The sequence below is a fragment of the Oreochromis niloticus genome, linkage group LG11 (assembly GCF_001858045.2).
Source record: "Oreochromis niloticus isolate F11D_XX linkage group LG11, O_niloticus_UMD_NMBU, whole genome shotgun sequence".
NCBI classification, from domain to species: domain Eukaryota; kingdom Metazoa; phylum Chordata; class Actinopteri; order Cichliformes; family Cichlidae; genus Oreochromis; species Oreochromis niloticus.
In genome coordinates, this window is record NC_031976.2 from 19,932,080 (window position 1) to 19,957,810 (window position 25,731).

The window sequence follows — 25,731 nt, forward strand, 5'->3', positions numbered from 1 at the left end:
TGAAGCATGACCACTCGCCCTCTACCTCAGCCCTGCAGCAAAATGCAATAAAGTTTAACCAAAGCTAATGTGCTGCTGCAGTAGTGTGTCATATTAAATTTTCATGGTCAATTGGAAACATTTAGTCATAAATTTTTGTTACAGTTACTTCTATTTCATTTAAACTACTTTTATTTGGTAGTGTTTCACCTGTGTGTTCAGTTCTTTAGAGCAACAGAAACTATCTCTGGTTAATAATCATAAAACAACATTGTTATGGATAATCTAATACAGCACCGAGTGGTTTCCTAGTTACATACTGAACATGAATTTTGGATTTTGTCCTCATTAATGACCAAAAACAGTTTGGATTCTCGTGTCCAGCGTAAAGCATATGACCGATCATTGTGAACTTCAAAGCTGTCTATGTCGTAGCTCCAAAACTTCTGATCTGCTGTGTAAACTGTTTGCAGGATCATGCAGGACGGACTCCACTGCAGTGCGCAGCTTACGGTGGTTACATCACCTGCATGGCTGTTCTCATGGAGAACCACGCTGATCCTAATATACAGGACAAGGAGGTAAGAAATTGCCTGTATTTGCTTGAATACGCTTTCATGTCTGACCTTTTTTTTTTTTTTAAGGTTTAAACATACAACGTCAATGCTGTTTTTTTCTTTATGGGGGTCCAGGGCCGGACCGCTCTCCACTGGTCATGTAACAATGGCTATCTTGACGCTGTGAAACTGCTCCTGGGCTACAATGCCTTTCCCAATCAAATGGAGCACAGTGAGGAGAGGTGAGGACTGAGACCACAATGAAGGCAGCAGAGGTAAAGCTTAAAAAGTAGGAAAATAGATGTATGAATCACACTGTTTATGCCGTGCAGGTACACCCCTCTGGACTATGCTCTGCTGGGGGGGCACAGTGAGGTGACTCAGTTCATGCTGGAGCATGGTGCTCTGTCCATAGCAGCTATCCAGGACATCGCTGCTGCCTCAATCCAGGCTGTCTACAAGGGCTACACTGTCCGCAAGGCCTTCAGGGAGAGAAAGCAGCTGCTCATGCGACACGAGCAACTGCGCAAGGATGCAGCCAAGTGAGAGACACATATAGGGTCATCCCAGAGTTATAGGTATAATGGTAAAGTGAAGGAATTGGCATAACTAGCTTTTATTAACCAGCGTTAACAGAGTTCTGCTAGGCCTCAGTGCAGCGTTTGACACTGTTGACCATAATATTTTATACATGGGTTAGAATACACAGTATTAAAGAAATACACTGCAGGGGTTTCAATCATATCTGTCTGACGGACTCAAATTTGATCATGTAGATGGGGAGTCTTCTTTAAACACAAAGGTTATTTAGGGAGTTCCACAGGGTCCTGTGCTGGGACCAATACTGTTTATATTATACATGCTTCCCTCAGAAGGCATTATGAGAAAACATTACATATACTTTCATTGCTATGCAGATGATACCCAGCTATATTTGTCTATGAAGCCAGATGACACACAGCAACTAGTTAAACTACAAGCATGTCTTAAAGACGTAAAGATCTGACCTCTTCACTGGATGGTATGATCTTGCCTTTCAATAACACTTTGAGGAATCTTGTAGTCATTTTTGACCAAGATATGTCCTTCAGTGCGCATATTAAACATACAGGCTGGACTATTGCAATGTATTATTATCGGGCTGTCCTAAAAACACCCTGAAAGGATGATCCAGAATGCTGCAGTGTGTGTACTAACATGTTTTTCCCATGTTAGCTTCTCTTTACTGGCTCCCTGTTAAATCCAGAATTGAATTTAAAATCTTTCTGCTCATATAATAAATCTGAAATATCAAGCCCCATAGGTATATGTCAAGGATACATGGAGAGTGCATCTGTACACCTCTGTTGCATTTCTGTGAAAAGCTGATGGGCCACCTAAGTTTATGAACATGAGAAATTGAGAATGAGGTGACATAAGATTTTCAAATTGACATCATATGTGGATCTCCTAAAAATCTTGGATGAGTTCAAATCCCAGTGAGCTTCACCTCAGAGGTCAGAGGTCAAGTTTTCTGAAAATCTTGTGAATGTGATAACCAAAGAAGGAAGTCACCTAGGATTTTCACATTTATACCATAGCTACCTCTCCTAGGACAGCGGTCCCTAACCCCCGGGCGACAGACCGGTACCGGTCCGTGAGTCGTTTGGTACTGAGCCGTGAGAGTTGAGGCTCTGGTGTCTAATGTATGGTTTTCAGGGTTTTTATCGTTTTTTATCGTTAACTCTGTTTCCCTGGGTCTTTTCCCGTGTGTTATGAATACATCTTTTTTTGGGGGGGTACCGGTACTGGTTTTATTTTGTTGTATTTATCCACGGCAGCTTAAAGGCTGGTCCGTAAAAATATTGTCGGACATAAACCGGTCCGTAGCGCAAAAAAGGTTGGGGACCGCTGTCCTAGGAGACTGAGGAGTAGCATTGGTAGCATTATTTATTAAACTCTTGTGTCATGTCTCCCTTTGAGCTCTTTGCCCTAACCCCAACCGATCACAGCAGATGGCTACTCCTTCCTGAGCCCGGGTTTGCCAGAGGTTTTTTTTTCCTGTCAAAAGGAAGTTTTTCCTCCCCTCGGTCGCCAAATCCTTACTCATAGGGGCTCATCAGACTTTTGAGGTTCTCTCTCTAACATTGTTGGGTCTTTACCCTACAATATAAACCGTAGTCTAACTGAAATGAATTGAAAATATTATTATTTAGTGTACATTAACACATTTGGTTGCCTAGACAAACACAGAACCACCACACACTTAAGCTGTAATCACTGATTACATGGCTTCATGGTGTTTATATTCATTAGAAGTTACTCACTGACATGCCTCTGTTTGTCTCACACTGTGTTTCGCAAATTACATTTACTTTGCCTTTGAAGCAGTCACACTCTCTCCATATCTATCTTTCTTTCTGTCAGCCCAGCACACACATACGTCTCCTCTCTGTCTGCCTCTTCTGCCTCGTTCTTCTTCTGCCATTTGCTCACCAGTCTCATCTTTATTCTCTTACACAACACTTTTGACAAGTAAATTTGTTTTCAGAGGGCACATTGACTTCAGGTTTTTATGGTAATCCAAGCAGGCAGTTTTATTTAGACATGCCTTTTAAGCAAAGCTTTTTTCCCCACACATTACTATGATAAGCTAATATCCTTATCAGATTATTTTCAAGCTGTATAAAAGACATCCAGGAATGTTCTTAAAAAAAGGTCCAGAGCTAGAAAATAAGCAGAAACCTACAATATTGCCTGTGCCAAATGATGAGGTTTCTTCTAAAGGTGTATTCAAACAGCTTCAGTTTTAATGTGTCGACACATCACAGTGCCCATCAACAATAATATATATGCCTCATTAGCATCAGTATAGCCCACAATGACCACGCCCTTAAAAACATGTCAGTACATCATAACTCTACATTTATTTTGTATTTTTTTGGCTGGTTTTCTTTTTGTTTAGAAAGCGAGAAGAGGAACAGCGGAGGAGAGAAGCCGTGCAGCAAGTTTCAGGGGCCACAGCAGAGAAACGGAGGGTTTCACCCGTGAAAGCAGAGCAAGAAAAGCTGTCCTTAGTGAGCATTATAGAAGACTTATCCATGAATGATTCATCTGTGGAAACAAAGAAATCATCCAAAGCTGAACGCAATAAGAGCAAAGAGGAGAGACACAGAGGTAGAAAAATACAGAAATCCTTAAAGTTAGTCTGAAGTGTAAGTGTTAATGCGCTTACAAGTGAGGACACGCCTGTGCAGTAACGCTTTAATAACTAACCATAATCACATTCCTTGTCTTTATTTTACCCTGTTAAAAATACAAACAAAAGGTGTGAATGCGGGAGTGAATGTGAGTGCGAATGGTTGTCTCTGTCTCAGTGTTAGCCCTGCGACAGACTGGCGACCTGTCTAGGGTGTACCCCGCCTCTCGCCCTAAGACAGCTGGGATAGGCTCCAGCACCCCCCGCGACCCTGAAAAGGATAAGCGGAAATGGATGGATGGATGGATGGATGGATAGATAGATAAAAATATAAACCACACTGCAACAGAAGTCAGTAAAAGTGTTTTATCAGTACTTTATAAGTCTGCCTTTGTTTTTGATGAGAGACTGAATCCTCTTCAGAATGGTGGATGTCACTGTTGCATACTTATTTGAAGATATATTCTGCCATTCTCCTGGGACGGTTTTTTCAGCTGGTCTTTGCGGAAAGGATTGTGCTCCTCTGCTTTTCACTTTCATACCTCAAATGTGTTCTGTTAGATTCAAGCCATGCAACATATTTGGCCAGTTTTTACTTTACTTTACACCGATTCTGCCAGTGTGCTTTGTGATGCAGGAATATATGCCTCATTTATTTTGATAATTTTCTGTAATTCTTGTTGCCATCATGGAGTCTGATATCATCAAATCACTGCCTTTGAGTTTCCTGCTCAGGTTTGCAGCGAACTTGCTGGACTCCATCGTAGACAGCCCTTTAGACTGTCCGAGCTGTCAACAAAGCTTTGACTCCCTTGTGTCTGAATTACTTTCAAAGCTGGGCCGTGCAGTAGCACGCTGTCTGTGGACAACCACTACACCACACTTCTGATTAGTGGTCTCATGGTTCATTCTGTTCTTTCCTGATGGCTGCTGCAGCTGAGTCTTTGCTGATTTTTAGTGGTTCGCTTATCTTCCCGTGTCCTTTACCATCTTTTTGATGACAATCTGAATTTTTAATTCCTCTAAAAAAATTATTTTGTATAATCATGATGCAAATATACAGATAGGCACAGCACATCAGATCCAAAATTAGAGAAGTTCTAGTCTTCAAAGCTAATTTCATATACTTATTCATGCAATTAACTAACTAGAAATCAGAGGTGGACTCAATTTAGTTGGTCAGCAGCCTGTGTTGTCAGTTTAGTCTGGAGTATTTAACTCTGTGAAATAATGCATTTTGAATCATTGACTTTAAACTGATATTGCACAGAGGTGTACTTTTAAACACTGATTTTAAACACTTTTTAGGTGTTTAAAATGAACATTTAATTGAGAAAATGCATTCATCTTGACTAAACAGTACAGACAGTGGTGTTTTGTTCATTTACATGATCTTTTTTTTATTATTTCAACCCCACTCCAACCAGCCCACAAAAGCAGGTCCTCTAGAAGAAGTAAAGAAGCTGAACCGCATGATTCTCCTGAAGCTTTGGGCTGCAGTCATGTGAGCAGTGATGCTTCGCCCGATGCTCTGCAGACCACAAGGCTGACAGAACTTCTCTCTCCTTCCGGCTTCAGACCCACACCTCCCTCCATGCCCAAATTCAGGGAACGACCTTTGTCAAACTCAGCCAGTCCTTCCACAGCGGTCTCCCCTGTGGACCAAACTGAGGCCAGTAGAAGAGACTGCACGCCTCTAAAAAAGAGTAACGCTCACACGAGCGTGCAGACTGCCCGGGCAATGACCGATGCCCACACCTCTCCACAAAAACACAGAAGACATAAGGAGCGTGCTTCAGAGAAGGCCACAACCAAAGACCAAACTCGCTCAGCCTCATTAAGAAGGAGTTCATCTGTAGATCACAAAAACCCCCCGAGAAAGGCTCAATCTGCCGCACATGCACCGATGTCAACACGCGCACACAGGGAGTACAACAAGGAGCATCGCAGGAGGAGAAACGAGGCTGCACGCATCATCCAGCGTGCCTGGAGAAGGCAAGTTTACATTTTTCTTCTTGAACGTGTTTTTGTTTGTACCAGGAGGGTTGTGGGAGATTGGCAGCACAGTATGATATGATAACTCACACTTTATTGTCCCCTTAGAGAAATTTGTTGTGGACTCAAGTGCCGTCACAGAAGCTGCCTTCACTAAGAGTCAATAAACAGATGAATAAATAAATAGATTAAAAAAGGAGTCTATAACAATATTCAATACTCACATTGCAGGTATCTGGGCCAAATTAATTTTTTTGAAGTGATTCAGACTGCATTTAGCATTCTAAATTTTGGGGGCAGTGCCATGTGGCACCCACATGTGCCCCCTTGCGAATACTTTCCCGCCCCCGTCTTTAGTCTGGATGCCATGAACAGTGGAGCAGTGGGGGGGAGAGCGTGGGAGAGGGTTGAGACAAGGAGACGTGGGACAGAAAGGCTGTAATCTAGAAGTTTCATAGTATTTTAACAAGAGGCTAAAAGTTCAGCCGGGCTGCTCTAATAGCTACCAGAAGCCTCTTGTTGCTTTCCTCTCCGTCATGCACAGACTGCTTTTCTCTTAGAGGATGCCAGTCCACTGCAGGAGGCCCTCTGTTTCTCCTCAGCTTCACAGTTATATTGTGTATATGTTGCCTATTAATTTCCTTGAATAAACTGTTTACTTTGTTTACGCTTAGTAAGAATTAGTGTGAGGACTTGCCAGCTTTTAAAGCTTTGAACGCTGTTAGAGATGATTTTTATAGAACTGCGTGCATGTGTTTGTGTCGATGTGTGTTTGCAGGTTTTGTGCACGCAGACGGAGGGAGGTAAAAGCCCATGAAGAGGTGGAGTCCAGACATTCAAACTACACCCATAACAGGAGGAAGGTGGAAATCAGAGCTCAACCTGCTAAACCAACACAGAGTAAGAGCTCTGTGCTACAAAGCATCTACGGTAAGATCACCAGCATACTGCCCCAAATCTTTTTTCAGTTCCTAATTCATTTTATTGCTTTATTTACACTCACCAGACACTTTATTAGGCACACCTGCTCATTAATGTAAATATCGAATCAGGCAATCACACACCTGCGAGTCAGTGTATTTCGGCATGTAGATGTGGTCAAGATGACCTGGTTAAGATAAAACTGTCAGAAAATGTTTTTTTTCTGCACAAACTGTAAGGGTAAAATGAATGAAAAGCCTTCTTTTTAATGGGTCAGAGAATTTTAATATCATTGGCACTTGATCAAAACTGTAAGTCAAAGAGGAAACAGTAAGGTAGTGAGTGAGAAACAGTGGTGTTATTAAAGATGTTTAAGGAATTGCAGCAGATTTTGTCCGTCGTCTGTCCGTCTTCTCACGACTCTTACGTCTTAATTAAAACAACATTTTGTGGCATTAGAAGCAGATGAAGCTACAAATCAAGGTGTATAGAACAGACCGTAAGCAATATCTTGTAAATGTTGAATGACAAAAAGGTCTTAGTCTTAAAGAAAATGCAGATCTACTGGGATTTTTCCACACAATCATCTCTGCATGGACTGGAAAAGAAAAAGACATCCAGTGAGCAGCAGTTCTCTGGACTGAAATCCTTGTTGATGCTAGAGGTCAGAGGAGTATGGCCAGAGGCAACAGTAACTCAGTTAACTACTCATTATAGTCAAGTTATGCAGAAGATCACCTCTGAGCACACAACATACAGTGCCTGGTCCAGTAATTCTTGGTTTCTGCTGTGACATTCAGATGGTAGGATCAGAATTTGGCATAAACAGCATGGAAGCACAGATCCACCCTACCTCATATCACTGGTTCAAGCTGCTGTTAATGGTGTGGGTGATATTTTCTTGACACACTTTGGGCCCCTTAGTGAGCATCATTTAAATGCTGCAGCTTACCTGAGTGTTGTTGCTGTTTCCATCCCTTTATGACTTCTGATGGCTGCTTCCAGCAAGATAATCCACCGTGTCACAAAGACCAGACCATCTTAAACTGGTTTCTTGAACCCGACAGTAAGTTCACTGTACTCAGAAATCTCTACAGTCACCACATCTCAATACAATAGAGCACCTTTGGGATGTGGTGGAACAGAAGATTCACATCAGGGACAAATTTGCAAGAACTGTGCGATGCTGCTGTGTCAATATGGTCCAAAAATCTCTAAGAAATGTTTCCAGCACCTTGTTGAATCTTTGCCATAAAGAATTTCATAATATACAGTGGCTTGCAAAAGTATTCGGCCCCCTTGAACTTTTCCACATTTTGTCACATTACAACCACAAACATGAATCAATGTTATTGGAATTCCACGTGAAAGACCAATACAAAGTGGTGTACACGTGAGAAGTGGATCGAAAATCATACATGATTCCAAACATTTTTTACAAATAAATATCTGAAAAGTGGGGTGTGCGTAATTATTCAGCCCCCTGAGTCAATACTTTGTAGAACCACCTTTTGCTGCAATTACAGCTGCCAGTCTTTTAGGGTATGTCTCTACCAGCTTTGCACATCTACAGACTGAAATCCTTGCCCATTCTTCTTTGCAAAACAGCTCCAGCTCAGTCAGATTAGATGGACAGCGTTTGTGAACAGCAGTTTTCAGATCTTTCCACAGATTCTCGATTGGATTTAGATCTGGACTTTGACTGGGCCATTCTAACACATGGATATGTTTTGTTTTAAACCATTCCATTGTTGCTCTGGCTTTATGTTTAGGGTCGTTGTCCTGCTGGAAGGTGAACCTCCGCCCCAGTCTCAAGTCTTTTGCAGACTCCAAGAGGTTTTCTTCCAAGATTGCCCTGTATTTGGCTCCATCCATCTTCCCATCAACTCTGACCAGCTTCCCTGTCCCTGCTGAAGAGAAGCACCCCCAGAGCATGATGCTGCCACCACCATATTTGACAGTGGGGATGGTGTGTTCAGAGTGATGTGCAGTGTTAGTTTTCCGCCACACATGGCGTTTTGCATTTTGGCCAAAAAGTTCCATTTTGGTCTCATCTGACCAGAGCACCTTCTTCCACATGTTTGCTGTGTCCCCCACATGACTTGTGGCAAACTGCAAACGGGACTTCTTATGGTTTTCCTTTAACAATGGCTTTCTTCTTGCCACTCTTCCATAAAGGCCAACTTTGTGCCGTGCACGACTAATAGTTGTCCTATGGACAGATTCCCCCACCTGAGCTGTAGATCTCTGCAGCGCGTCCAGAGTCACCATGGGCCTCTTGGCTGCATTTCTGATCAGCGCTCTCCTTGTTCGGCCTGTGAGTTTAGGTGGACGGCCTTGTCTTGGTAGGTTTACAGTTGTGCCATACTCCTTCCATTTCTGAATGGTCACTTGAACAGTGCTCCGTGGGATGTTCAAGGCTTGAGAAATCTTTTTGTAGCCCAAGCCTGCTTTAAATTTCTCAATAACTTTATCCCTGACCTGTCTGGTGTCTAAATCCAATCGAGAATCTGTGGCAAGATCTGAAACCTGCTGTTCACAAACGCTGTCCATCTAATCTGACTGAGCTGGAGCTGTTTTGCAAAGAAGAATGGGCAAGGATTTCAGTCTCTAGATGTGCAAAGCTGGTAGAGACATACCCTAAAAGACTGGCAGCTGTAATTGCAGCAAAAGGTGGTTCTACAAAGTATTGACTCAGGGGGCTGAATAATTACGCACACCCCACTTTTCAGATATTTATTTGTAAAAAATGTTTGGAATCATGTATGATTTTCGATCCACTTCTCAAGTGTACACCACTTTGTATTGGTCTTTCACGTGGAATTCCAATAAAATTGATTAATGTTTGTGGTTGTAATGTGACAAAATGTGGAAAAGTTCAAGGGGGCCGAATACTTTTGCAAGCCACTGTATTTAATATATCTTTCTCTCACATCTATTTAAAAATGTATGGTCGATCCTGTGACATTGCACTTAACTCTGAAAAAGCAGAAGCATGAAAACTGAGCAGATCTATTTTAGACTAAACAGCCTTTGAGAGCAATGCTGCACTTAATTGCTCTGGTAATGTAATATTGGATTAATCAGGATGATGGCTCACCGCTGAAATAATGACTTTTCAATTTCCAAACATTAGGTTTTAATGTTTCTAGTGGCTGAAATGCTCAACAAATGCAACACTGTGACCTGTGAGTCCGCCTGAGTGCACACCAAAACAGGAAAAACACTTTTTTGGGGAGGAGTGTTATCATGCAAGCAAAGAGATGATAGGACATGAGGAGGCTGGGAAAGCACTCTTAACAGAAGCAGGGACCTTGCAGTTTGTAAACAAGCAATAATGAGCAAGAGACAGCCATGCTAATAAACATATTATAAAAATTATCACCTGCAACTTTGCCACATTAGAAACAATTTATATGAAGTGTAAGAAAAGCAGCTTTAATTTTAACTCTAGTAGTTGTAGATGACCTCTTGGTGTGCTCTGACCCTTTGCAGTTTTATAGCAGCTCGTGCACGCTGCAACTCCTGAGTTAAATATGCTTATTAGGAATGTTTTTAATTGGCTGAACCTTGAAATCGTGTTGGGTTAAGTTAGCAGAAAATAGTGGCTGAGAAATGAATGAGTGGGATGTGCAGCATGAATTAAAGCTTTAACTTTTGAAGATTTTTTTGTCACAAGATTGTAAGATTAAAAGAAGAAGAAGTTACAAGTCCAGCTGTGTAGGAAACATTGTAGCAACTGTGGAAATGTCTGGCTGATGCTTCAATCCACACGCCGGGACGGTATCACCCTTGTTTCCCGCGTGGAACCTCTGGTAAGGTTTCGCCCTCACGGACAGGCGTGACCTTCTTAACACATCACCAGGTGATGATGGGAGGACAGACAGAAGCCTTGCTGCGCCAAAACACAGAAGCCCGCACAGCTTCTCTGCTCACGGTCCGACCCGGTCTTCTGACGTTGTTTTCCCCTCCCCCTTCTCGCCTCTCCTCCCTCTCTACCTGACAGTCCTGGCACTGTGAAAAGTTCAGAGCTGTCAGGGGGAATGTCAGACGAACTGCGTAGAGCTATCTGCTGAGCACACACATTAACCCCCCAACACACACACACACACACACACACACACACACGAGTCATTTTCTTACTCCCTCTTATCTCGAAGTAGACAGACGTATGAACTGTGGAATTTATCACCTGCACGCTTAATTATTATAAACCGTTTTTTTAAATAGCTTTCCAGCACTCTTATATCTAAAAAATCTGTGTCAGAATAAGATCGTTTTTTCGTCACAGATTTAAAAGAAAGGATTTTATTATTTGTTTGTTTGCTAATTTAAAAAAACTTTGGTGTTTAAATATTATTTTTTATGTGCCAGACAACAAGACTGTGTATGATATTTGTATGTATAGTGGTTAATGCATCTCATACATGAAAGCTTCCCAGTTCAATTCTGTGAGTGGACACAAACCCTGTCACAGAGTCCTAGAGCTGGTCTCAATCCTTAGATCTTGTAAAGGACATTTGTAAAAATCTGTCCTGGAGTCACCTTAGAATAAGGGGGTAAGTGAAACTACAATCCCCACCCTCCCTAAAGAGTGTACATATGAAAAGAGGAGCAGTAAGCATACAACAAATGGAGCTCAGTGAGAAAAAAAACTCGATTCTGTCCTGGGCCACTGTGTCACTCCCTACAAGAGTCTACAATTTGAGATTTAAAAAAAAAATTGAAACTTTTATGTTAAGCCTTCACATAAATGGGTAGTGATGGCTTTATATTGGTAGTTAGTGGTAAAGTCTACTGAGAGCACGAAGGAAACCAAATATGTGAAAGCCTATGTCTAAACAGACCATTTCCCACTGGATAGTAGGAGCAATTGCCCTGGCCTATATTAGCAGGGATCTTCACATTTGCTCAGTTTTATGGGCTAGATGTAACGGGATCAAACTTGGCACATTTAGTCCTCAGTGCAGGTTCTTCCCAGATGAAGATGAAAGACAACTTAAGGTTATGTATTTAAGCTTGGTTCTCTGAGTAGCATGAGCGAGTGTCTCACCAAACCGCCCTCCTTGCGATGGAAGTGAGGAAGAGGTGGCCTTGTTTTGAAATACATGTGACGCTATGTCAGCCTATTATATAGGGAGGCTCTAGCCCTCCAGACATGGGCATCACTTAGCCAGCCTGTAAGGGCTGTTGATCCGAGTTGTGGCAAGCTGTGGTGAGTTGATCTGAGTATGTACTAATGGAAAAGGAGGTAATGTGTCCACCTGGAGGAGGGGGGAAAAAATTATACAGGACAAAAACTATTGCTAGGCCCCAGCGAGATTTGAACTCGCGACCCCTGGTTTACAAGACCAGTGCTCTAACCACTGAGCTATAGGGCCTTTGCTGAAGTAACACCCATGGATACACTACATGAAGATAATCAGACCATTGCTCAAGTGTGTGGGTGTGAACTGAACTTGATCAACCAGTTAAAGGAGTGCCCTGGGCTTTAGTATCCAACACCAGCTGCCTTGTGTTCAGAAACCATTCATATTACTTTGCTGGTCAACCTTAATTTCACACACACTTTACTGCAGTACGTTGATTTCCACATCCCCAAATATCCCCCACACAGAAAGTATCTAAGATTTGCTTTCCAGGGGATAGCATATGAGTTTGTAGTCCTGCCTTTTGGCCTCTCACTGAACCTCTTACAAGGGTGTTTGTAAAATGAACTGACGCAGCAGTGGCCCTGCTCAGGCAAAAGGCTTTCGGGTAGCCACATACTTCGATGACTGGCTGGTGGCAGCCCCCAACTGCCAGGAGTTGGAATGTCACACAAATGCTCTTATATACCACCTGGGGAATTTGGAATCTCAGATAAATGTGGAAAAGAGCACACTGAGACCAACAACGCACTACTTTCATAGGGGTCAGGTCTAGACTTCTCTGGGTGAGAGCATTTTTGTCTTCAAAGAGAACATTGGCCATACAGTCATCCCTAGCACTGTTTCACAGAGGCAACACAAGTTCTCCTCAAACAGTGCCAGAGGCTGCTAGGCCTGATAGCTTCCTCTGTGGTGGCGATGCCACTGGACATGGGACTTTCAGAGGTGGGTGGGCTCACAGGGACTAGACCCTCACTGTGACGGTGGCCGTCACAGTGAGTGAACAGTCTCCCCAGACTGTTCACTCACGTTCCACGAGTATAAGAAACCAGGTTTTCTGTCTCAGAGTGTTACTGTGGGGAGCCATCCCCGACCCGACTGAGGCCAGGAAAGGCTCCCTGGCCTCAGTTAGGCAATTGGGGAATGTGGGGGGGCGTGGTTTGTGGCGCGGCTGCAGGGGAGACCAACACACTCCAACAGCAATCACGCCTCACCTGCTTAAAAAGAGTGAACTGGGTCCTAAGGTTGTTGTTGTTGTGTATGTGTGGCTGACAGCTGAAAAGCTGCTGACAGGGACTGGAAAAGCAGCAACCGGGAAATAAAGTGTGCATAATGAGCAAATATGTGGTTGGGTCCGTCCTTACTGCCACAAGCGCTTTTCCCACTGGATAGTAGGAGCAATTGCCCTGGCCTATTCTAGCAGGGGTCTTAAGCCTCCTGCTGGCTTGTGTACACATTCCACTAAGGGTCTGGCAACCTCATGGACTCTCTTTAAGCGAGTTTCTGTCCAGGCCATATGTGAAGCTGCATTCTGTGCCTCTCCTCACACATTTGCTAGGTTTTACAGGCTAGATATAACGGCACCTAACCAGGCGCATTCAGTCCTCAGTGTGTGCTCTTCACAGGTGGGAGCTTCTTCTCTGTGAAGTACTACTGGGGACAGTAGTCTTCTTAACAGGGATGTCTGGCAATCTGGGAGTTAGAATTTCTCCCCTAGTGTGAAAAAAATGAATAAAATGAATGCTAATAAAGAGAACTTAAGGTTATGTCTATAACCCCGGTTCTATGAGTAGTATAAGCGAGTGTCTCACCACACCACCCTCTTTGCTAGGGAAGTGAGGAAAAGGTGGCCTTGTTTTGAATTGCATCTGACGCTATGTCAGCCTATTATATAGGGCGGCTCTAGCCTCTCCTGAATGGGTGTCACTTAGCCAGCCTGTAAGGGCAGGCGTAATGGCATTTGAGCTTCTGATGAGGTCATGCAGCCCACTTTCTGTGGTACTTGAGTGTAATGGAAAACCAGTCATTCCGAGTCGTGGCAAGCTGTGGCGAGTTGATCTGAGTAGGTATTAATGGAAAAGGGGGTAATGTGTCCACCTGGAAGAGGGGGGAAAAATTATACAGGACAAAAACTATTGCTAGGCCCCAGCGAGATTTGAACTCGCGACCCCTGGTTTACAAGACCAGTACTCTAACCACTGAGCTATAGGGCCTTTGCTGAAGTAACACCCATGGATACACTTCATAAAGACAACTGGACCATGGCTCAAGTATGGGTGTGAACTCTGAACTTGATCAACTAGTTAAAGGAGTGCCCTGGGCTTTAGTATCCAACACCAGCTGCCTTGTGTTCAGAGGCCATTACATTACGTTGCTGGAAACCTTAATTTAACACACACTTTACTGTGGGACGTTGATTTCCACATCCCCATATATCCCCAACACAGAAAGTATCTAGGATTTGCTTTCAAGGGGATAGCCTATGAATTTGTGGTCCTGCCTTTTGGCCTCTCACAACGGTGTTTGTAAAATGCATCGAGGCAGCAGTGGCCCTGCTCACAGAAAAGACTTTTGGGTAGCCACATACTTCGATGACAGCCCCCAACTGCCAGAAGCTGGCTTGTCACACAAATGCTTTTATACACCCTAGCACTGTTTTGCAGAGGCAACACAAGTTATCCTCAAACAGTGCCAGAGGCTGCTAGGCCTTTTAGCTTCCTCTGTAGTGATAATGCCACTGGACATGAGGCTTTCAGAGGTGGGTGGGCTCACAGGGACTAGACCTTCACCGGGACTAGAACCTGACCATGATGGCCCTTATAATATGAAGGTCAGTATGACACTCAACCCCACCTTTATCCCAAAAGTTCAGTTTCAGCTGGCTGCAGGTTTCCCCAACCTTATAAATGGTACTTTGCACAATAACTGAAACGAACCTACTGAATGAACAATAAGCTGTGAGGTCAGTTGCTTGATCATTAATATGCAAATTGTCATGACCATTGATCAACAACCACTGATCAAAGCCCATTGATCAAGACCATTGATCATTGATCAAAGGCCATTCATCAACTTACTTGTTGTGCGTCGGAAACTATCGGCCAGAAGAGAGAAGATACCACACCGAGGACAAGTGGGTGAAAGATTTGTCTGACAGACAACTCACCCAAGCAGTGAAAAACATACTTGCAAGAGGGTTGAACTTTGTTGGGGTTGAACTGAACTGTGATGCCGAGAAAAATCCACGAGTGGAACTGATCACAGCCACAGAAACAGAAATTTGAAACAACATTATTGAAGATGTGGAAGCAGAGCAACCAGGGACAAAAGTTTAGGCCTGTCTCAGCAATGCAAAGCCCCCAGCATCCAACATCAGCATGGAGGAGAGGAAGGCATTCACATCACTTAGTAATGACAACAACATAATTATCCTGAAACGAGACCCAGGAAGTGGTTACAGGAAGAGGGTGATAGATTGTCTGAAGCAGTTAGAATAAGACAGTTCTATTGACCGGACCTCATACCACAGGCTATACCCAGGGGAATCTACACCAAGTCTGTATGGTTTACCGAAGATACATATACACGGTTTGACTTTAAGACCAATTGTCTGTATGATCAACTCGGTCACCTATAATATCTCTAAGTTTCTGGCTTCGATCCTCAACACGTTGGTAGGCAGCTCTGAACACCACATCCAGAGCACCTTGGATTTTGTTAAGAAGGTGAGAGATGACCATGTATACTGCAGACTTCTCTCACAACTTCACCCAGTGCTTCCTGCTGAAGTTCTCTGACGACTCTGCAACAGTCGGCCTCATCACTGATGGGGACGATAAGGACTACAGAGAAGTGACCCAAGGCTTTGTGGACTGGTGCCAGCAGAACTACCTCCAAATCAACACTAGAGAAAGAAAACAGGGCAGAGCAGGCTGTACCTGCTCAGGTCTTTTGAAGTGAAGGTCCCACTCCTGAAGACCTTCTATGAATCTGTGGTGGCCTCAGCCATCTTTTACGGTGTGGTCTGCTGGGGCAACAGTTTAGCCCTCTTAGACTGGGGGATTTCCATCAGTAATGGGGGACATTTAAAAGCTAATGTGTACTGTAAACTTGCGGATACGGATCAGTATTTAAGGTCTGACTCTCATCGTCCACTTGAGCACAAACTGGGTCAAACTGGAAGCTACAACATAGAGGGAACACCATCCCTACAGACACAGCGGCCACGGAAGCAGAAGACCATCAGGTTAAAAAGGCCCTGAGTAAATGTGGTTATCCCAGCTGGACATTTGTCAAAGCTGGGAAGGCACCTAAAGAAATCTCCAGGAGAGAAGGACAACTGAAACCTAATCAAAAACCCGTAGTGATCCCCTATGTTTCAGAAGTATCGGAACTGTTGAGACACATTTTTTCTAAACACAGAGTCTCTGTGGCTTTTAAACCCCAAAACACACTGCGCCAAAAATTGGTCCACCCCAAGAATCAGGTCCCCCGACACAAACAGAGTAATATAGTATATGCTGCTAAGTGCCAGGAGGATTGCCATGATTTATACATCGGGGAAACCAAACATTCTCTGGCAAAGCAGATGGCATAACACAGAAGAGCTAACTCGTCAGGCTAGGACTCCACAGTCTATTTACACCTACATGCCAGTGTTCAATGATGAGGATGTATACATCCTGGACAGGTAGGAACGCTGGTTTGAGCAGGGAGTCAAGTAGGCCGTTTACATGAAAAGGGAACAACCATCTCTGAATTGAGGAAGGGACCTAAGGGTAGGGATGGGTATTGATAAGATTTTCACGATTCCGATTCCATTTTCGATTCTGTTTAACAATTCGATTCTTTATCGATTCTCTTATCGATTCTTTTTAAAAAAGGAGAACACTAAGGTCGAATAGCTTAGAACTTTGTTTTATATCTTCTCTTTGAACAAGATAGAAATTTAGGAGTAACATGGCCTTACAAACCCAACAGTGAGATCTTAAGAGATCCACAGCCTACGGCTCTTCAATGGGGTGTCACAGGGTCCCCAGGAAAAAAAATTGTAAATGTAAAATAATAAAATAAATATTCTTCTGTAGCAATAACAAAGTATAACATAAATTATTCTGTTGCAATTACACAAGAATATCCAGTAATGTCCCTCCCTACAATTAAACACATTCACTTACCGAAAATCGGGGGCATCTGCTGTGGCAAATGGGTGCAAGCCTTTGACCACAAACTTAGTCACTGCTCGGTGACATTCGTCTATCCTGGCCTGAAAGGAGACGCTCACGGTAGACTGCAGCGAGAATTGCCAGCATTTGAGCCAGCTCTCTCTCATCATGGTCACCGAAATGCAGCGCACAGTAATGGCAGGTTTTGTAATAAGGCAGATCGCGCTAACATAATATGCACTGTTAGTTGATTATTTACCTGCCGCATTAACGGGAGAGGACGTGCAAACGTTACCGCTGCTGCTGGGTTGAGATTCATGAGTCCGGAGCGGAATTAAAAACACGACATTCATTTAAGGTTATCGCATGTTTTATGAGCAAATGCTTTTGCATATTCGTAGTGTTTCCTCCTTTAAATGAAATATCTACTTTGCAAGTATTGCAAGTTGCCCTGTTGTCATCCGTTCTCGTAAAGTATAACCAAACTTTTGAGCGTTTGAGCCGCTTAGGCGCCGTGTTTCCTGCCAGGTAAATGACGCTCCGCAACGTGGTGATGTCATTCGGGGCGACTGGAATCGATAATGGAATCGTTTGCAAAAATGGCAAACAATTCCAAGGAATTGAAACAGTGGAAACCAGTTCTCAACAAGAATCGGGTTTCGATACCCTAAGGCTACATCTTTCGCCATCTTACAATGCTGTGATTGCAGCCATTCCCCAACTCTCTGTGAATGGTACTCATGGCCATTAATCAGTGGTCTTTGATCAATGAATTGGCTTTGATCAGTGCTTGTTGATCAATGGTAATGACAATTTGCACATTAATGATCAAGGAACTGACCTCACAGCCCATTGGTCATTCAGTGGGCTGGTTTTAGTTAATGTGCTATGTACTGTTTATAAGACTGGAGAAACCTGCAGTAAACTGAGACTGAAAAAGTCACTTGGATGAGTGACGAAACGTTTCTCCCATTGAAAACACTAAGTCCAGATGAACAGAATCAACCTTTTGAGATTTAATTATCTGGATGATTAAGAATGCATCAAGACTCTTTAAAGGAGTTTCTATCCAGGCGATGTGTGAAGCTGCATCCTGGGCCTCACCTCACACATTTGCTAGGTTTTACAGGTTAGATATAACAGCACCTAACCAATCAGCCTATTATATAAGGAGGCCCTAGCCTCTCCTGACATGGACGTCACTTAGCCACCCTGTAAGGGCAGGCGTAAGGGCATTTGAGCTTCCGATGAGGTCACACAGGGGGTGTTCCTGTAGTGAGACACTCACTCATGCTACTCAGAGAACCGGGGTTATATACATAACCTTAAGTTTACTTTCAGTTCTTGATGAGTAAAGGTACAGTATAGCCCCTTTTCCATCACTGCCTACTTGGATTGACAACACTTTTTTCAGAGATTTCCATTAGGTCATAGCACTTGGTACCAGGTACTAAAATGAATACCTGCTTGGCCGGGGTTCCAAAGCGATCTGAGCAGGTACTAAACTTTGACATCATCAAACTGCATGCCACTGATTGGCTGTTCAGTGGCGTCACTCGATGAGTGACTAGAGCATCTCATTCATGAAATTCAAAACCACCATTTTTGAAACCTGAAAACGAGAGAAATGGCTACAAAAATCAACACCATTGTCCCCAACTCACAGACCGAACAGCAGGTGTATAGTCACCTCGACCTTTGTTGTAGTGTTTGTTACGCCCACCAATTACGCCATGGGATGCTCAACGAGTTGCTATAATGACAACCACGCACTTTCTGTGGTACTTGATTGTAATGGAAAACCGGTCATTCAGAGCCGTGGCAAGCTGTGGTGAGTTGATCTGAGTAGGTACTGGGGGTAATGTGTCCACTGAGAGTGGGGGGAAAAAAAATATACAGGACAAAAACTATTGCTAGGCCCCAGCGAGATTTGAACTCGCGACCCCTGGTTTACAAGACCAGTGCTCTAACCACTGAGCTATAGGGCCTTTGCTGAAGTAACACCCATGGATACACTTCATAAATACAACCGGACCATTGCTCAAGTATGGGTGTGAACTCTGAACTTGATCAACCAGTTGAAGGAGTGCCCCGGGCTTTAGTATCCAACACCAGCTGCCCTGTGTTCAGAGACCATTCACATTACATTGCTTTACTGCGGGAGGTTTATTTCCACATCCCCATATATCCCCCAAACAGAAAGTATCTAAGATTTGCTTTCCAGGAGATAGCATATGAGTTTGTGGTCCTGCCTTTTGGCCTCTCACAACAGTGTTTGTAAAATGCACCGAGGCAGCAGTGGCCCTGCTCAGGCAAAAGGCTTTCGGGTAGCCACATACTTCGATGACTGGCTTGTGGCAGCCCCCAACTGCCAGGAGGTGGAATGTCACACAAATGCTCTTATACACCACCTGGGGAATTTGGGATTTCAGATAAATGTGGAAAAGAGCACACTGAGACCAACAACGCACTACTTTCATAGGGGTCAGGTCTAGACTTCTCTGGGGGAGAGCATTTTTGTCTTCAAAGAGAACATTGGCCATACAGTCATCCCTAGCACTGTTTCACAGAGGCAACACAAGTTCTCCTCAAACAGTGCCAGAGGCTGCTAGGCCTGATAGCTTCCTCTGTAGTGATGATGTGACTGGACATGGGACTTTCAGAGGTGGGTGGGCTCACAGGGACTAGACCCTCACCGTGACGGCCACCATCATGTTAGTCTCCCCACATTGTATACCTGAGCTCCACGAGTGTAAGAAACAAGATTTTCTGTCTCAGAGTGTTACCATGGGGTTGGTTTCAGCCAGGAAGGTAAAATTTCTGTCCTTGAAGACAGCTCTATTGATTGTTTTAGCTTCGGCTAAGTTTGTAGGAGAAATTCACGCTCTCTCAGTGTAGAGGTTGTGCATTCAGTTCTCCCCAAATAATATGAAGGTGTGCCACTCAGTATGTATGCCACTCAACACCGTCTCTATCCCAAAAGTTATTGGCACATGTTCCCCTGTGGAACTGCCAGCCTTTTACCCGCTGCCTTACTCTTAAGAGGAACAGCGGTTGCATACCTTGTTTCCAGTCTGTACTCTGCATATTCATATGGACAGAACCCAGAGTTTTAGACAAAGTGACCAGCTGTTTGTATCTTGGGCTAAACCATTTATAGGAAAGCCTGTGTCTAAAGAGTGCTTTTCCCACTGGATAGCTGGCCTATTCTAGTGGGGGTCTCAAGCCTCCTGCTGGCCTGTGTCCACATTCCACTAAAGGTCTGGAAACGTCATGGACTCTCTTTAAGGGAGTTTCTGTCCAGGCCATGTGTGAAGCTGCATCCGGTGCCTCACCTCAGACATTTGCTAGGTTTAAGAGGCTAGATATAACAGCACCTAACCAGGCGCATTCAGTCCTCAGTGCATGTTCTTCACAGATGGGAGTTTCTCCCCTGTAAAGTACTACTGGGGACAGTTTTCTTCTTAACAGAGATGTGTGACAATCCGAGAGTTAGTATTTCTCCCCCTAGTGTGACACAAAATGAGTACTGTGTCTGTGAGTGTCTCACCAGAACATTCTCCTTGCTAGGGAAGTGAGGAAAGGGGTGGCCTTGTTTTGATGTCAGCCTATCATATAGGGAGGCCCTAGCCTCTCCTGACATGGGCCTAAGTAAAGGTACAACATGTGTCCACCTTGAGGAGGGGGGGGAATTTACAGGTTCAAAATAATTGAAAGGCCCCAGCGAGATTCGAACTCGCGACCCCTGGTTTACAAGACCAGTGCTCTAACCACTGAGCTATAGGGCCCTTGCTGGAGTAACACCCATGGATACACTACATAAAGACAACAGAACAAGCAAGGGTGTGAGCCCTGAACTAGATCAACCAGGTAAAGGAGCGCCCCAGGCTTTGGTATTCAACACCAACTTCCTCTGTTCAGAAACCATTCACATTGTGTAGCTGGAAAGCTTAATTTCATCAACTCTTTACTTTACTGCCCTTTAGGCAACTCAAAGTCCAGACGAGGGCGTTCATTTCGGGACTCTCAGTCTCAGCTGCTCTTGGACATCCCTCAACGCACCCAGAGCCAGTGTAAGTGCTTGTGCACACAAACACACCTTTATTTATCAAGTACAAGTTTCAACAAAAGTTATTAAATGCTTCTCTTTTTCAGTGAGCGGTATAGACTGTGTGCCTTTGACTGACACCATGAATCAAGCCAAGCTCTACTCTTACCACCTGAGACCACATAGCGCAGGACAGGGGACACGAGGCCGGGGAAAACATTGAACACACACACATACGCGCAAACATACACACACACACTTCATGTTCTTTGATGTTTTCTCAGCTGGCTGGCAGTCTTGCCTCTATAGAATTACTCTACGCATTGTTCACTCAATGTGCCAAGTTTTCTAAAATTAAGCCATATGACATCAGAGCCGTGACCTCACAGGGTGGGGTTAAGTCTACAGAAAATGGTGTGTGTAAAAGATAACCTTTCATCCATTGTGGAAGGAACACATACACACTCCATCTCCCTCCTTCTCCGTCGCTGTCGCACACACACTGAGATAACCTTTCCTCCCGTTGTGGAGAATGAGGCAGTCTATCAACAGCCAGTCATAGAGATAGCCCACCTGCAGCCACCGAGACACAAACACACACACACACACACACCACACACACTCTAGTCTTAAAGTGCTTTCCCTCTCAAAAGTATTATTTGTGAACTATGCTGTTTTTGCTGTTCTTTTTTATTTGCACAGAACAATCTTTATTATGTACTTTTATAAATATATACTGGATGTTTTAATAATGTGTTATTAAAAAAAATGTGAAAAATAAAAACTAAAACAAAAGAAAGAGTCCTCTGATTTAACTTCATTTTGCCTTTATTCTGCTTACCCCGCACTCTTTTCCTTTTAATACAAAGTCACTTAAGTAGCCACTGGACCACCGTTCAGTATTAACAACACTCACAAAAGAGAATACACAGTTACCAGGGCTGTGAATAAAACAGTAAAGAAGAAAGAAAGAACAAGAATGTGGAGTACTTTGAAAAAAAAAAGAAGTTCTCATTGTCTTCTGTATGAAAGTGTGACCATGTGTACTTGTCAGTACTGAGCCCTGCGTGTTGTCATTGTGACTGTAACATGTTTGGGAGGCTAAACTGAGCAACACACCACGTACTGTTGGGCACATCCGTTAGTATATGTCTCGAAGGCCCAGATTTCCACGGTGAGCAGACGAGCCGTGAGCCACGGTGACGCTGTAACAGTACAGCAGGTCTGTCAGCCACTGCTCCCTGGTTGCACCCCGGGAGAACCTCTGAAACACACACACAAAGTAATCAGGTGATCAGTCTCCATCCGTGTCATTCAAATGCCTTCGATTGAATATGCCTGCATCTGTGTGGGTGCGTTTACCGTGAGGTGCTGGAGGATTTCTTGCAGCATAGTGGTGTTGGCCAGCAGCTGGCTGTGGAGCGACGTGTGCTGCAGCAGCATGGAGAGGATCTGTCCGAGCTGCGGCAGCTCCTCCTCGTTCAGATTGGGAACACGCAACGACTGCAGGACAACCCGCAGCAGGCGAGGAATACTGCTCAGTGCTGTCACGCACGCACCCCAAATTGCTTCCCTGCAAATGTCAAGCAAGGGTGTTAACACATTCGATCAAAATCAATCAGCACAGATCACTGAAAGAGTTTTAAATACACCTTTTGTGGTTGGTTTCAGTAGGTGCCTCCTGCTGCAGGGTGAGGAGCAACGACAACAGGCTGAGGCAGCACTGTGACAAAAAGCGCAACACGGGCTCAAGGGGCAGGACTGAGAGATCCAGCAGTCTGGATACAGCTCTCAGCAGCCCGGCCGCCATGCTGTCGGAAACCACCCCTAACTTGGTCTGAAACAGACACACACACAAAAAAATACACCTGAAGTATAAATAAAATAAAACTGAGCAATAAACAAACTTTACGTAAAAAAATCAGTGTGATTTACTGCATGCTTAATAACAACAGTCTCTTACCAGGTAGTTGCAAATGCCAGTTTGTAAGACGTCAAAGCACTGAGACTTTGAGCCCAGAGTTTCCAGACAGTGGCACACTTCCTATAAATCAAACAGTTACTTTGGTTATGACCATATCCATACATGTGTCTCACTGATGTAATGATTTCAAACTCCGAATGTGTGACTGAGGAATCTGACTGCAGATATGTAACCACACGAGCTCTAAAACAGATGCTCCAGGGTTAACAGATTTTCTGCTCTAATTTTTATCCTTTTTAAAAAAAATCTTTTTATTTTGTTGCATTCTTCACAAATACATATACTCAAGAGTATAAGAGTAGGTACAAAAACAAAACAAAAACAGGGAGAAGAAAACTAGGTATATAACTGGATTACATACATCAGTTTCTCCCAATTTATTGTAAATTGATCAGCCCATAATATTTGAGGAAAAAGTAATTCTCTCAGTTTCTTGAATATTACTCACTATGGCAATCCATTTATTCTCAGCTGGGGGTTCAGATTTAAACATTTTACAGGTTACTGCTAAAATCCTTAATAAGTATTTATCTTTGACAGGCAAACTGCTCGTAATTGTACAAAAAAGAAAAATTACTCTCTCTTCCAAATAACAGTCTGCACTGCCCTTGTTACCTCCTTCCAACTTATTTTTTTAAATATTTTAACTCCATGGTGGCCCATAAAAAAAAGAAAGAATACAGAAAGAATGCAATAGTCCTGATTGTCACTTGACCACCAAAGATGTGACATACAAATGACTTTTACTTTCAGTTTCACCATTTTCACTTTCCAGATTGTCAGCAAGCGAGTGGTTTCAGGCCTAAACCGCCGACATGCCACTAACTTTTTAAAAGTGAAAAATAAGGCTCAGCTTTCCGTCATTAACTTGAAATCCAAATCAAATTTCTCATTAACTTTTATCAAATTTAGGTGCGTGTGTGTGAGCCGGTGTGTGTCTGAACGGTGCACCTGTTGGCATTCTCGCCGTCATTAAAAACAATCCCATCTCATTAGCCGAACCAGAGTTGACACAGTCCGTCCTTAATGCCGCCCCCCCTTCCTCCTATCCTCACCAAGCGTCCCCCTCCGCTCCCCCTTCCTTCCACTTCCCTGTGATTGACTCAGACAGGGAGATGAGAGAGGTAGGATCTGAGACCTTAATTGAGGAGCTGAATTAGTGATTATAAGCCCCCCACTTGCTCACACACTCACACACTCTTGCCCCAGGGCACAGTTACGTTAACGGTAATTTCTGTGCAGAAATGTCACTCTCCCATCATGCCATGGGCTCTCATTAGCATTTGTGCATATCCACTATGCCCGATAACCAAGCATCTCCAACCTGCGCAACGCGATAAACGTTCCCCTCTCAGCCGGAGTGCAACGATAAAGCTTCCACCCTCTGAGCTCTATAGGACAGACGGAGAGAGACCGGGGGGACCGACAGACCACAGCTGTGTCCAGAATATCAAAACAATGTCTTTTCTACCCCTTCCTTCACATGCAAGTCTGGGTCTCCTCCAGATTTATTTCTAATGTTAAATGTAAGGGTTTCAGTGTGGGATTAAAAAGGTGAACAGTGAACACACCTCAACAATGTCCCAGTGATGGGTGAACTGCTCCAGCGGGGTGGGGTAGAAGCTGAGAGGTGAAAGAGCGGAGGGAGGCAGGACACTGTCATCCTCTGCCTCCTGCAGGGAGGCGAGCTGTTCGGACGAGAAGCCTATGAGGGTGGAGAACAGGAAGCTGAAATAGTCCATGTCCTGCAATGCCGCTTCCTGGCTCCCAGCTGTCCAGCTGCTCAGAGGGGACCTGGAGAACATAATCAGTGATCATGTTACACAATCAAAAACCCTGAATTGTGATTTGAATCTCAGGCTTTGTAAATTTTGAAAGTTCTCACATTTCAAACACTTTAGGATTATTCATGATTTGATTTCAGTGTTCTTCTATTTTCAAGAATATTAAGAATAACAGCACACTGAAATATAGTTATGAAAACTTCTTCCTTGCCCTGTGGGGGGGGGTATAGATTTGTAACAGTGAGAAATGTGTGTGAATAACAGGGTGTTTCATAAAGCCCGGGAGACACATGCAGACCGTCTTCTCAATACTCCATGACGATCCTGCATTCCAGCCTCAAAAAGAGCTCTTTGTACAACACTCAAGACACACACACACACGCGCACACACCATCCCATATGAACTCAGTACTCCCACCACTCAAAATTTGTATAACACTGCCCCACTGACATAAGAATAAGGTCAAACATGGCAGCACACACATATCATCACAGAGAAAGGTTAACTGGGGATGATAATAGAACAAAATATAATAAAAACCTGGTTTAATTGTCATAAGGAAGTTGAATATCAAAAATACAGAATATTCATCTCAGTTTATGTCAACAAGCAGGTAATAGGTCATAAAAACTGTCACTGATTTGTCTGTGAAAGAGCAACACTGCCATCTGATGGTGATCAGGCAGAGCGCCGTTTGTGTGCCTGTGTGCCAGCAACCATCTGCTGTCAAACACAAATGTGTTCATGTGCTTTCCAAAGCGGGTCTGAAAGCTCACCTAAGATGTATGATACGAATCAGAGAGGCGGCGAGGCCGGCAGAGATTCGTCCAGCAGTGCAGCAGCTGCTCAGATTGGCCAGAAGAGGCTGGGACATCTTGGGGAGGAAGTAGAGCAGCTGCACCATTCGCTGCTGGGACTCTGATGGTAAGAGCACCACGACCCCATCCTGTGGATCTTCACAGACAAACA

The 25,731-nt window shown here is 43.8% G+C and overlaps 2 protein-coding genes and 4 non-coding genes across 8 annotated transcripts in view; 1 reads left to right on the forward strand and 5 right to left on the reverse strand.

Annotated features, from left to right (window-relative positions):
* The window catches only part of invs (inversin), a 36,770-nt gene extending 15,078 nt beyond the window's left edge, over positions 1-21,692 (forward strand). The window contains exons 12-19 of the mRNA XM_005472744.4: positions 453-560; positions 672-778; positions 869-1,078; positions 3,481-3,692; positions 5,142-5,709; positions 6,488-6,639; positions 20,932-21,018; positions 21,101-21,692. Of these exons, the coding sequence (XP_005472801.1) occupies positions 453-560; positions 672-778; positions 869-1,078; positions 3,481-3,692; positions 5,142-5,709; positions 6,488-6,639; positions 20,932-21,018; positions 21,101-21,216 (1,560 nt within the window). The 3' untranslated portion in view covers positions 21,217-21,692. The remainder of the gene's footprint in view (positions 1-452; positions 561-671; positions 779-868; positions 1,079-3,480; positions 3,693-5,141; positions 5,710-6,487; positions 6,640-20,931; positions 21,019-21,100) is intronic.
* trnat-ugu (transfer RNA threonine (anticodon UGU)) lies at positions 11,939-12,011 on the reverse strand. Its single transcript has one exon. It is a non-coding gene; the product is annotated as a tRNA-Thr (tRNA).
* On the reverse strand, positions 13,921-13,993 carry trnat-ugu (transfer RNA threonine (anticodon UGU)). Its single transcript has one exon. It is a non-coding gene; the product is annotated as a tRNA-Thr (tRNA).
* Positions 18,861-18,933, reverse strand: trnat-ugu (transfer RNA threonine (anticodon UGU)). The gene has a single exon. It is a non-coding gene; the product is annotated as a tRNA-Thr (tRNA).
* Positions 20,661-20,733, reverse strand: trnat-ugu (transfer RNA threonine (anticodon UGU)). The gene has a single exon. It is a non-coding gene; the product is annotated as a tRNA-Thr (tRNA).
* Positions 21,693-21,803: 111 nt separating the features above from the next.
* tex10 (testis expressed 10) overlaps positions 21,804-25,731 on the reverse strand; it is a 32,268-nt gene continuing 28,340 nt past the window's right edge. For all 3 annotated transcript variants that reach the window (XM_025911482.1, XM_005472747.4, XM_005472746.3), the window contains exons 11-16: positions 25,539-25,716; positions 24,549-24,771; positions 22,957-23,037; positions 22,646-22,830; positions 22,356-22,566; positions 21,804-22,257 (exon numbers count right to left, since the gene is read on the reverse strand). In XM_025911482.1, the coding sequence (XP_025767267.1) occupies positions 22,135-22,257; positions 22,356-22,566; positions 22,646-22,830; positions 22,957-23,037; positions 24,549-24,771; positions 25,539-25,716 (1,001 nt within the window). In that variant the 3' untranslated portion in view covers positions 21,804-22,134. The remainder of the gene's footprint in view (positions 22,258-22,355; positions 22,567-22,645; positions 22,831-22,956; positions 23,038-24,548; positions 24,772-25,538; positions 25,717-25,731) is intronic.